General features: G+C 43.3%; 1 protein-coding gene across 1 annotated transcript in view; it reads left to right on the plus strand.

Annotated features, from left to right (window-relative positions):
• The window catches only part of COLEC12 (collectin subfamily member 12), a 194,186-nt gene that overhangs the window by 16,819 nt on the left and 163,776 nt on the right, over positions 1-13,591 (plus strand). The window contains exon 2 of the mRNA XM_023241800.2: positions 2,852-2,902. Coding sequence (XP_023097568.1) covers positions 2,852-2,902 — 51 coding nt within the window. The remainder of the gene's footprint in view (positions 1-2,851; positions 2,903-13,591) is intronic.

The raw sequence follows: 13,591 nt of genomic DNA on the forward strand, positions 1-13,591 counted from the left end.
TTGGACGAGATAGTTGTTTGTATTCTTTTAGTAGCCGCTGTAAGAAGTCCTGATCTTTTTGGAATGAGGCTTAAGACAAGAAGCAGGAGATCCTCCTTGAGCCCTATTAGGAGTCACCTGGAAGGCCTTTGTTTTCTCGAACCCCTAATAGGTTTGAATATGTTAATTTGGAGACAGAGCTGAACTGTTTTAGTAACAAAAATATGAGACATTTGAAGTTCCCAGGGAAATTTCAGGAAGGAGACAAGAGTTAGTCAGACTAAATGCTGCATGGGAAAAAGATCAGAGAGGAAAAAGAAAACAAACAAACAAACTAATGGTAGGCTTGCTGAAAAGAAGCTTTGGGAGGAGAACAGAAATGTCTAAAGGGAAATTGTAAGCTGTTTGCTATCAGAGGTACAGCATAAACCGCTCTTTTGTTTCCACTGTGTGATCCTCAGTGATGCCTCCTTGCTTCACAATGTCTGAGGAGTCTGTGAGTAGACTCCTCAGACGTGGCCTGGTGGAGGAGGGGCTGGAACTGGCAGGGGAAGCTGACATCTAGGTGACACCATTACCTGTCTTCATGCCTCATCAACCCCATTAGGTTATAAGCATATGTTTATTGAGTGAATAAATAAGTAAGTAAGTGAATGAATGGATTTATTTATCTGCAGAAGCAGTAGATAAGGATTTCTCTTTAACTGAGACTAGACCAAGCCTTTCAGCCATTAATATGATAGGATTACTTAGTAAAGCTGGCCCAGAGGAGCTTAATAGGTATTTGTGAAACTAACCAGTCACCGAGTGACTGAGAAAGGTACTGTTCTCTTGGTTGTAAGCATGTTCTTCCATGTAGAAAGAACTAAAGCTTTAATCTTTTTTTAAAACAAATTTTAATGTTTATTTTTGAGAGAGAGAAGGAGAGAGATTGTGAGCGGGGGAGGGGCAGAGAGAGAGGGAGGCATAGAATCCAAAGCAGGCTCCAGGCTCCAAGCTGTCAGCACAGAGCCCAATGCTCGAACCCGTGAACCATGAGATCTTGACCTGAGCCAAAGTTGGATGCTTAACCAACTGAGCCACGCAGGCACCCCTAAAGCTTCAATCTTTGACATAAGAAGACTGCTTTAATTATGAAGACCTGGCCTTCTGCATTCCAAGCAAGATTTCTTCCCTGTTCTCTGAATAAGGAAACAATGGTAAAATACAGATACACACTTCTCCATTCTCTGCTGGAAGTAATTGCTCTCTCACTGGTGTTTTCATAGCACTTCACAACAAACTAGTGCTCTGAGGCCACCACATTGTATTACAGATACCATGCCTCTTGGGTTTTTCTATCACAGTTCAAGGTTCAGATACATCCAGGTCCTGCATTCCATTTGGGGCCTGAAAAAAATGACCTCAGAGGCTTTGTTTTCCCCCTCCTTGACTCTCTTTCTTGAAAACTTGTCAGCTTCTTCAGGGAAGGGACTATGTTCACTCATTTCTGAAGCCCCACTGCCTGGCAATCTCTGGTCCACAGTAAGTGCCAAATAAATGCTTTTGAACTGAACTGCATAATGGAGATTACTGAATGCTGGTGCAATAATGGTGACCAGCTCAAGAATAATTGGTTAGGGCTCCCTGGAAAGGCCTCATCTTGACACTTTACTTGTGGTCAGAAGTATCCTTTAAGTGCACAAGAAACTAGACCCACACCTGGCAGAACTGTAAAGTAGGTTCTTTGCCAGTGTGATAAGGAATCACATCACATCTGTCTTGGGGGTCTGGATTTAGATCTTTTGGTAGAAAGCTTGGCTGACCTATCTCTTTTGTTCCAGAGGGGCCCTACGTTTAGGAATTCCCACAGCAAGTCTGTCTTTTGAAATGTATTTACTGGAAAACCATCTGTTGGTCCTGGTTATCCAATGGAAAGGGAGTGGGAAGGGTTTGTTTGTCACTGCCGGAGCCATGCTGGGCTCCTGAGATGTCACATTTAGTGAAACACAGGACCCCAGAGCCTGGCATCTGAGAGGAAGGGCTTAAGACTCAGTTACGTGACGATAACATAACCCTTTGGACAGCTGGTTATTCAGTCATCATTCAATAAAATTCATTTAGCCCCTGCTTTGTGGCATGCACCATTCTAGGCATAGGTGATTTGTTCGTGAAACAAAACAGAAAAAGTTTCTGCTCACAGGATGCAAGATGACACACACACACATAAATGAGGAGGATATCAGGGAGTAATATTAAAGTAGGGTGGTGTGACAGGGAGTGTCTGGGTTGTGGTCTGGAAAGGCATCTCAAAGGTGTCACTCTTCAGCTGAGACCTGGATTAGTAGGAGTCTCATCAAGAGCAGAAGAAAGAGCATTCCAGCCAGAGGGAACAGCCAGTGCAGGAACCCCATAGCTTTTCTTAGAAAGTGTGGCATGTTTTCTGGGAGCAGAAGGACACGTGTTGTGGGCAAAGGGGAGGGTGGAGCAGGTGGGGGAGGGTGGAGGAGATGGGGGAGGGTGGAGCTGGTGGGGGAGGTTGGAGAGGTGGGGGAGGGTGGAGCTGGTGAGGGAGGGTGGAGCTGGTGAGGGAGGGTGGAGAGGTGGGGGAGGGTGGAACTGGTGGGGGAGGGGGGAGAGATGGGGGAAGGTGGAGCTGGTGGGGGAGGGTGGAGAGGTGGGGGAGGGTAGAGAGGTGGGGGAAGGTGGAGCTGGTGAGGGAGGGTGGAGAGGTGGGGGAGGGTGGAGCAGGTGGGGGAGGGTGGAGAGGTGGGGGAGGATGGAGCAGGTGGGGGAGGGTGGAGCTGGTGGGGTCCCAGCAGCTGCATTCCAGGTTGGCCCTGTGCATCTGGGCCTTGCCAGGGTTAACACTGTGCCTTTGCTTTTCCTGCAGACGACTTTGCAGAGGAGGAGGAGGTGCAGTCCTTCGGTTACAAGCGGTTTGGTGAGTGCTGACCAAGCTCTTCTTCTCTGTGCTTGATATGAGATACGGTGATAGCGCCATTGCTGGACCTTTAACACACATGGATGTGTGTGGTTCCGAGGCCCAGGTTTGACTGGAAGTTTTGAGTTTCCCTGTAACAGGTGGACGATTTCTCCTAACACCAAGGGTAATGGTAATGGAGCAGAAGCCGTGCCCAGGCACGGAAAGTGATGGGATGCTCACAGGGTTCGCTGAATATAAACCAGTCGGCTTAATAGGCAAAACTTGATGAAAAAGGTAAATCTGTGACTACAGGAGCAAAAATACATGTGATTTCTCTATGTTGATATTGAGTAAACATCTCTGCCTCTTTTTCTCAGGGCTCCTTTTTCATAACCTAGTGTATAGTGAGAAGGCGGCTTTCTCCAGGCACCCAGCCAGACACAGGTGCCCTGTGGTGGCTGGATAGCAGCCCCCAGGGGTATCCACATCCTGATCCCTGGAACTTGAATGTTACCTTGTCTGGCAAAAGTTGCTTTGCAGATGTGATTGAGTTAAAGATCTTGAGATGGGGAGATTATCCCGGGTTATCTAGGTGGGCTCTAAATGCAATCAAAGTGTCCTTATGAGAAGGAGGGAGAGGGATATTTGACGACTGACAGGAGAAGGTGGTGTGCTCTGAAGGTGGAGGAAGGGGCCACGAGCCAAGGAATACAGGTGGTCACTAGGAGCTGAAAAAGGCAAGGAAATGGATTTTCTGGTCAGAGCCTCTGGAGGGAGCAGGGCTCTGCCAACATCTTGATTCCAGCCAACTGGAGTGGATTTCACACTTCTGGCCTCTCAAACTGTGAGAGAGGAGATTTGTGTTGTTTTAAGCCACCACGTTTGTGGAAATCTATTACAGCAGCCGTAGGGAACCAAAACACGCTCCTCTGCCTCCCAGACTGCTGCACACAGTGCTCGTCTCTCTTTGACCATGCTTCTCATGCTCTGCAATTTGGTTTTGAACTGGCAGTGAACACTTAAAGTTCTGAAGACTGTTCAGAGGAGCTGGGGTTTTTCTGTCCAGGGTGTTTCTGTGCCTTGGCAAGAGGAAATGAAGAAGGATAGAGGAGAAAATAATGAGTGTGTGTGCATGTGTGTGTGCGTGCGTGTGTGTGTGTGTGTGTGTGTGTTGGTGGGGCAGGGAGAATGGGAGAGAGAGAATGTGAAAGAGAATGAATCTACTTCCTGTTGACTAAAAAAAAAAAAAAAAAAAAAGTCTCCTGGCTGGATTTTGATTAAAGTTAACAGTCCCCAGCTGCTCTGGCTCCCTCATTGCTTTACATTTTTCCTTCTGGATATACACTTCTACATTTCTTTCTGTGAAAAAGTCGGGCTTTATGATGGGAATGCACTGGCATCAAGCCGATGGCCACTCCATTCGTACACTGGCAGGGATGCTCAGTACTTTCTCCCCTCCTCCACACTGCTGTTCTTTGCACATTACATGTTTCGGGATTGGTGCCCTGTGTTGTTCTGCACTGCCATGGTGGGTTCACTGAAGGTGGTAGCAGGAGCAAAGATGAACCCAGGAATTATAAAGGAAAGAAAAACAAAACAAAAATGAAAAGGTAGAAATAAAGAGGAATATCAAACTTGTAAAAATAAGGCAAAATCAATGTTGACCTGCCTATTTTGGAAATCAGTAGATTTCAGATCTTTCTTTGGACGTTAGTAGAAATAAGAAGAGCCATGAGAAAATGTTTCCTTTAAAAAGAGTGACCTTGAGAGAAATTTTTTTAAAATTTCATGACTATGTAACTAACTATGTAACTAGCTAGATGGATGGGGATTTGGTGAAAAACACGCAAAAATGATAAGTTGCTGAAATATTTAATTTGTGGTGGTTACATTATGTGTGGAAATCATAGACTGATGACTCAGAGGAGGCATGGTAAAAACTTACCAATATTGGCGATCATGAGCAGAGAGGCGTGGCAAGGGTGTTAGCAAGTGGTCTGAGTGGGGTAACATATAGGGTCTGTTGTGATTTATGCAAATCACAACTTGAATTTAGACCACACATGAACCAGGGATTTGTTATTCACAGGGCAAAGGGGCCATTCACTGTTCTAACAATTGTTATTTGGTGGCTTGTTTCCAAAGTTATTTGTATACAGTTATTCAGAAACATTTGCTACATGAAATCGTAGCATTTTACATAATATTTTGCTTTTTTAAATTCAGTACAAAATTATAGTAAAGTGCAAAATGGGTGATCTTTTCTGGTAATCTAGCGTGGCATGATATTAGGACAACCAGCCCTTGTCTATTTGGGGATTCATTATTGCATTTTGGTTTTAAGTAGGTCTTCTGTTTTTCTTCAGTTGCTCTTTTTTTTTTTAATGTTTTATTTATTTTTGAAAGAGAGAGAGAGAGAGAGAGAGAGAGAGAGAGAGAGAGAGAGAGAGAGAGAACGAGTGGGGGAGGGGCTGGCAGAGTCGGGGGACAGAGGATCTGATGCAGACTCTACGCTGAGAGTAGCGAGCCTGATGCGGGGCTCAAACTCATGAATCAGGAGATGATGACCTCAGCCGAAGTCAGATGCTCAACCAACTGAGCCACCCAGGCGCCCCACTTCAGCCTCTTTTTATGTCACACTTGTTAGCCCCTTTCCCAAAGTTCTGGACAGGTGTCTGGGGAAGAGGCAGAGTTAAATCTCATAGGTTTGCCATGCATTTGCTTCTCTAACAGAGGCTTCAATGAGGGGAAACTTCGAAAGGTTAATGAAGTAAGCATATACAAGTTTTAATCAGGTTCTCAGGGTCAGCATTTCTTGGACTCAGTATGCAGAGCTAATTAATTTGGGATATAATTATAGTTACAGTTTGGCAGAGTTCACTCTCTGAAACATGAGGCGCCTGTTTGTTAAATTTTTACTTTCTAGAGATAGAGTTTGATCTATACTATAATGATATCTTTCTACATATTTCTCAGTTACTGTTTTCTTCAAAATATCACGTGGCACTAGTATTCTTTATTGTAGTTAGCAGAAAAGGAAGGAGAATTACTTCATATTATAAGGGATAAATATAAATTTATAAATTTTGGAACTTGTGATAAATTGATCCAAGAATGTCCCCTGAAACCTTCTGATTAGTCATATGATCAACATGAATGCATCCCAGGTTTTGTTTTCTTAAATTTTTCTTCATGAAAATGATGTGGAGTAGAAGGAATGAAGAATGTCTTTGAATGAAGGGCTAAGTGTATCAGAATTCCATAGGAGAAGGGGAGAAGTGTGGGAAGAGGGGTGAATTCCAGAACATGTGTAGAAATGATCATAGCAAATCCAGCTCACATTTGTGTATCACATTTATCTTTCTAAAGGACTTACATATTTTTCCTTCACAACAAATCCATGAGGACAGCAGGCCAGGTGTCATCGTTCCTGTTTGATGGCTGCTTTTCATCTTTCCTGAGACATTGTGGGGGCAGTGGTTAGGTGTATGGGCACTGGAACCAGGTGTGTGAGTTTACTCACCAGCTTTGTGACCTCGGGTTCATTAGTGTCCAAAATTGTGAAGTCTGTTTCCTCACTTATGAAGTTCGGATCATAATAGGCCAACTGCATGAAGTTGTGGAATTAGATATGATGCTGGGTTAGCACAGTGCCTTGCACACTGTGAGCATCCTGTAAGTGTTGACCCTTATTCTAATTTAGGTTCCTTCTTGGACCTTCTGGCCCTGTGGCTTGAACATAGTGCCTAGGATTTAGTAGACCTCTGGAACCTTCTGATTTCTAGCAACCTCATGAATTCTTGTTCTATCATATCTCTTCCTTTACTGCTAAAAACTAGGAAAGGTGAGAAGATCTGGGGACAGCAGTCCTGTGCCCCAGCACCCTGGTGGGTGGTGTGTGCATCTCATGGTGAACATCATACTGGATGTCGCGGGCCCTCCCTCTAGAGCCTGCTTTGCTCCTTTGTGTGCTGGGGCAGAAGGGAGCCTAGACCAACTTTGTTTCCTTGGTTGCTTTGGGTTCTCTTGAGTTATCTTTGGGATATGATCTGGTATAATAATAGGATGTCCAAAGCTGGAATGGTAGAGGAGCAAGAGATACGTGGTTCCGTCCGTGAAAATCATGGGTAGATTTAAGGGTTGCAAGTGACCAACTGGGAGTGGCTGGAAACATTTGTTGTTTGTATTTGACAAAGCTGTGACAAAATTGCTTCCTCGGGGCTCAGCTATGAGGAGCATTAATAGCTATGAAGAGAAAAAGATCTGAAAAATTGCAAACTGTGAAAGAGTAACAGAAAGTTAAAGAAGCATTCTCTGTGGAGTAGAATTCTAGTCGTTTGTAAAAACCAAGTGAGGAAGTTCTGAGAGAAGTATTTAAGGGATACAGTCCCAGAAAGGGTATCAGATGCCTTTTCCTAAGTATGTTCCGGGAAGTGTGCCCTTGAATAGTTTTGTTCGCCTACAACTTCACAGGCCCCCCTGTATTTAAAGTTTCAAACATGCTGGGCTTTTTCTTTTTCCTTTCTTTTCTTGAATGATAATTTCAGTTTAGCAAGAATATTTTAGCAATTTAACCTTCAGGCACGTGGAAACAGCCTGAGAAATCTATGTAGAATAGAGCCCGGTCCTGCTCCAGAATGCCCCCCCCCCCCACCCCTTACCTACACCATCCTCCAAAGACATAAAATTCAAATCAGTGACTTCAGTTAAATCACTGAGCTGTTTCTTGCCAAGAGTTTTAGAGGAACTGAATGTCTAAAGGTGTGGAAGACCACACAGGCTCCTGAAAAATAGTGACATATATTTGCTTAGTCAGACAGCCAGAAAGAAGAGTTCTTTCTGAGATACATGGTGCATTTCTGCTTTCAATGCAGAGGATTGAAAAAGTTTACCAAGAGGACGCTGAACTGTGTTTGGGAAGCTGCTCAAGATAAACCCTTGATGCCTCAACTTCTGGTTATTTGGGTTTGGGGACCAGGCTGCCTGTCTCTTCTCTCCCACGACTGTGCTAGAAGCCTGTCTTCCGTGGTTGGGTTTGGTGAAGGCACTGCTTTGAAGTCATCCACCTCCAACAACAAAGCAGGGATCCCCACATCCCTCTCACCATGGCCTGCAGGACTGACACCGGCAGAGCTCACCGGGGTCCCTGAGAAGAATGCCAGGAATGTCCATCATTTCCTGTCAGGAATGACTCAATAAGCTCAGCATGGGGCTGGCCTTTCAGCTGCACCTTTTCCAAGCATCTCTGAATGGAAATGATATAGGATCATTTGCAAAGGACTGACCCTGGGCAGAGACCAGGTTAGGGCAGGAAACAGGAATCTGATTTCTTGGAAATGTTCAAGCCATTTGCATCACTTTGTGGGAGGGTTTTATTTATGTGGCTTTGTGAATGCTAATGGAGTTGATATTTCTGATTTTTTAAGAATTTGGTGTCAAATGGCTTGTGGAGAAGTAGACACAAAAGAGATTCTCAGTCAGAGTCACCTTGAAGGAGATTCGTAGAATATCTCACCCTACTCTCTGCTTCCAGTCAGGCAGGCGGGGTTCCTGAGACCTAAGAATGGGAGTTCCGTGGCTGTCACTTTCTTTCAAATAACCTAAGCAGGTTTCCTAACTTTTATCATTAGAGATGATATTCACACCATCTCTTGCACCAGTGTTTGTCCAGGTTTCACTTCTGCTCCTATCAAGGTCCTCCCTGCCTAGTCCTTCTAGCTCATCAGTAAAAAATTTGTTCCACATGGTGTTCCCATGTGATTATGATTTTATTTTAACCATTTTCATGTGAAAGAAACCATGAAGCATCATTTCTCATTTCTCGGCTATCTATTATGTGTTAGGCAATTTCCCACTCATTAGTTCATTTAATTCTCTCAGAAATCCTCTGAAGTGGGAATTACCTGCAGTTTGCAGGTGAGGAGGACTGAAGCCCCTAGAGCTGAGTGGCATGGCCAACATTTGTATTCAACCTGACTTCAGTCCCCACGATCTCTCCACTCCATCCATGGCTAAGAAACACACAGATACATCCATTCTCAGAGCATCTCAAGATTTAAAAAAAAAAAATGCTTATTTATTTTTGAGAGAGCATGTGGAGGAGGGGTGGAGAAAAGAGAGAATTCTTTTTTTTTTTTTTTAATTTTTTTAATGCTTGCTTATTTTTGAGAGACAGAGCACAAGCAGGGGAGGGACAGAGAGAGAAGGAGACACAGATCTGAAGCAGGCTCCAGGCTCTGAGCTGTCAGCACAGAGCCCGATGTGGGGCTTGAACTCACCAACCACAGGATCATGACCTGAGCTGAAGTCAATCACTCAACCAACTGAGCCACCCAGACTCCCCGAGAGAGAGAGAATTCTAAGCAGGCCCCACATTGTCAGCGTAGAACCCGAGGTGGGGCTCTATCCCATGCACTGTGAGATCATGACCTGAGCCAAAATCAAGAGGTGGATGCTCAGTCACCTGAGCCACCCACGTGCCCTGCATCTCAAGATTTTGATGGGAAAACAAACGATCACATGTATATGTGGATTAAATCAGCAGCTGTTTATACATGGTCTCATGTTTCATAATTCATAATATGTATCGATTGAATACTTGAGCCCTGAAGTTTTCAACCGTTTTAAGTAGAATTCCTCCCTGCCCTTTCCTGGTTTGCATTTGCTTACGAATCCTGGTAAGAGTGTGGGGAAGGAGAATAATTTGTTTGTCCTACAGTTGGGTTGAAGCTGAATGTGGTTTGTTTTTATTTTTGGAAAAACTAAGGGGAAAAAAAAATCTCCTCAGCCATTTTTCTGCTCAGACAGCATGAAGGCATTAGGTTGTTTCCAGTGCTTGGTCGTTAGGGGTAGGGTGGGAAAGAGTGATTCCTTTTGGTAGCAACTCCAAGTAACTTAAAACAGATGAACTCTGAAATTTTCCTTGAAAGACTTGAGCTGTTCATTTGGAGGCCCCCCAGGGAAGGGAATGATGTCTGAGAGTCGTTGGTTTTGAGGGAAAACACAGTCCTCAGCAAAGTGGTGAGCTGGAGGGCTCCTCTCCTCACAGTCCCTGCTGGTGCCTCTGCTCTGCAGGATGCCAGCTCATCTTTAGACTCCTGTAGTCTGGTTCACATGCTGGCTTTGCCCCTTGCCACCAAATCACCCACTCTTGAAGTACCACTTTGCTCATCTGGGAAATGGGAATAACAAGAAAACCTTCCTTGCAGGATGTGTGAGTTATAACACTTACAAGTAATACAGAAGAGGGGCCAGGTATATAGTCGGTCTGCACTGACCTGTGGCTGCCAGTAAGTTGCTGACAACTCTCAACCCTCTTGCTCCCTTCCCCTCCATTTTCCAGGCACCAGCCTCCCGTGTTTGCGTTACCTCGGCTCTCCCTTTGTGAAGCCTGGTAGGCCTCATGCCCTCTGACCCTTTCCGCCTTCTGTCCTCCCTCCATCAAAACCTCACTGCCCTCACTCCTATGTACTCTTCCCTGTACCAGGGTCATACTTTGTTCAGGGAATATCGAAGGAGTCTATTGTCTTGCAGGCCTTTTTAAAAATAATTAAAGACCTAGTGGCCACTAGCAAAGAGGATATTTTAAAGGGAAGAAACACATGCTGGGGGCTAAGAGCAGCTTTCTTGGAGAGGTGACATAGCATCCTCATGGCTGAGAGATGTACCCTGGCTTGAATTTCCGGCTTTGCCACTTAGTGGCGAGACAGCCTTGGGTAAGTCAGCCTCTCAGTGCCTCATTGTCCTCATCAAAAAATGGGGGTAATTCGAATATCTACCTATAGGGAGGTGAGAACTGAATGAGTTAAAATACTTAGAACAGTATCTTGCATGTAAAGAGGACTGCATACAAGTGTGTGTTATGAAAAGTGACGGAAATGGTCACACGGTGGCTGCTGCAGCGGGTCCAGGTTGGTGAAAGAATCTGTGTTTCAGTGTCTTTTTGGAAGCAAGGAAACTATCCCAGAAAGCCTTCAGTAGACCCTCTGTCACAGGTCATTGGCCAACATTGAGCCTCAGTCTTTTCCTAAATCAGTATGGACGAAGGGAGTAGGGCTGGCTCTGGTTGGCTTGGGCTAATCATTTAGGTGTAGAATGTATAGTGAGGAATTAAGGACTTTGACCACTCTTATTATGTAGAACTTAATAGCCATGGTATTTAACATAATATTATATATAGTATTGTCATATTTATAATTTAATGTTAATTTAGACTGAGTAATTATTAATTATTAAATAACAATGTGATTTATTTATAATCTGATCCATGCTTTGTTCCACTTACAAAATTGTCAGGTTTTATATAGCACATTGAAAAATTCAGTTTATTTACAAAATAATTACAAGTTTACTTTTCAGTGCCTTATAATTTTGTTATAAATGGAGCTACAAAGGTGTTGAACTCTCAAGAATACAACTCTCATGTTGTATTCTTAGTGAACACAACTCTTGCCACAGGAAACATTGTGAAACTGGTCTCCTGAGTCATAACTATAAACACTTTGTGCTTCTTCCGATGTTTTTCATTTTTTAGCCTTTTTATAAGTTTTTGAAAACTGACATTTGGGCCTGATTGAAACAAGCTTCTCTTTTCATATGCTATGATAGTTTTTTTTTTTTGATTGGTGTAAATATTTCCATACACAGATCAATTTTTTTCATACACTGAGAAGATGAAGAACTGTAGACTTGTCAGGAAAACAGGAGAATGGAACTAGCAGTCTGCAAAAGTTCTGGCAGAAACTTAGAATACATTCTTATTCTAAATGCCTAAAGATGCCTCTGTTCTCTAATATTTGAGATAGACTTTTTATTACATTCTTGTTCTGTGAAGCAGGAAAATGCGTAAGTAAAATTACTGTTGACATTTTAGATGATAGAGTTTTCAATCCAAGCTCAGGCATTCAAAGCAGTGTAAGGGAGAGATAAGCATATTCTTCCCCTTTGGGTTTTATTTCGTTTTGTACTTGGAAGAGGAAGTCCTCATGATAGCTCATATTCAGTACTTTACTGGGGCCTTCTGATGAAGAATATGAAGATATAGTGATTGCTCTACCTCACATTTTACATAGAAATCTTACTGTTGAATTGCTTTCGAGATAATTGAGGAGAGATGGAAATACTTATCATTCATATGAGCTCTCACTGACTACCCACCATGTGCTGTGAATTGCGGTACAAAGATAAAGAAAACAAGGTCCCTTTCCTGACTATTAATTATCATTGGCATTTATAATTCATTTTTTTTCAATTTCTCAGAAAATAAGAGCTATAATAATCCTTATGAAAACAAAAAAACAATGCTTTAAAAAATCTGCATACTAGTGATAGCCTACTTGAGAATCCTCATCAAAGGGTTCCCCCAAAGACTCATAAAGTATAGGGAGTTTAGAGAGAGCTGCCATTTTGTGATGGAAGTGATATGAACCAGGGTGTCAGAGATTTGTGAATAAATTCTGCAAGCGGGAATGGAAACAGAGTTGGGGAACAGCTGGGGGTTGTGGGAGGAGATATCCCTTGGCCCAGAGAAAAGGCGAGTGAAGCATTAATAGGAGTTTGGGGAAGAGATTCAGGCAAGGAAGATGGGCCTTACACAGTGCTTTTTTCTTAGGAAATAGATGCAGTTTTTGAGATTTGCTGAGAAATTGAAGCAAGCAAGACTCATGGGAAAATGTCATTCTTAGTCAAGGCAATATGAAAATGATGTGACATTTATTAACTATCCATAATGTGTTGGGCATCATGCACAGTAAAGAAGGGAGATGTAAGCTTTGCCTTTGGGAATTTCCGATTTAATGAAAAGCAGACCGTTTTCCAACACTGGTACATTTGCATAAAAGAAAAATATCAGCCAGCCCTACAAATTGTTTCCCCACCCGCCAGCAGAATTTCAAAAGGCACAATAGAGGGCACCACATGCCAGATGGAATGTGAGCCGTCTCTCTCTGTCTCCAGTGTTGCTGTCAGTTCGCTATTGGCAAAACTTCAGTGGTTTCCGGGTAAGGTTGGGACTCTCCTTTGTACCCGCCCCTTCCCGTCTGTGCAAGTGAAGAGGGCATATGCAGAGTCTCTTTCCTTTGCTCCACAGAAAAGATTCAGGATGAAGTGTAAGAATCTGTTTGATATGAGCCCGTGAAAGAAGGTTGGAAGGTAATTTCCGTCTCCATATGGTGTACACACCAGCGACCACAGCTGTTTCTAAACTGCTGCCATGTGAATCCACTCTGCTTTTTAACAGCAGCTATATTCGTTTAAAACACAGTTCAGAAAGTGTGCATAAAATAATTTGGTTTGGAAGCCTTCACTATTTGTTGCACTTTTGGTAGACCAAAATGTGCCTCCTCTAAACAGTGAAGCCTGTGAATGAGGAGGTCAGGGAGACCAAGTGACCTTAAACTTGTGAATTTATACCACCAAGCCTTCATTTGCTCTTTATGGAAAGAGAGATAACAAAACCACCCACGTCACAGGGCATTATGAGGATTCTTTGATGTAAGTGAAGTACTTCTCAAAACGCCTGGCACTTACAAGGTATTCCACAAATGCTCATTACTAATCAAGACAGAAAGACAAAGATAGAAAACTAGATTTTGTGAAAATAACTGAGTTCAGTACTTCATTTGAGCTCTGTCTCTCCCACACTGTCTCTCCCTCCTCTCTGTCTACACATGCACACCCCCCTACATGTGCATGCATGACTGGATATTT

The sequence above is a fragment of the Felis catus genome, chromosome D3 (genome assembly GCF_018350175.1).
Source record: "Felis catus isolate Fca126 chromosome D3, F.catus_Fca126_mat1.0, whole genome shotgun sequence".
Taxonomy (NCBI): Eukaryota; Metazoa; Chordata; class Mammalia; order Carnivora; family Felidae; genus Felis; species Felis catus.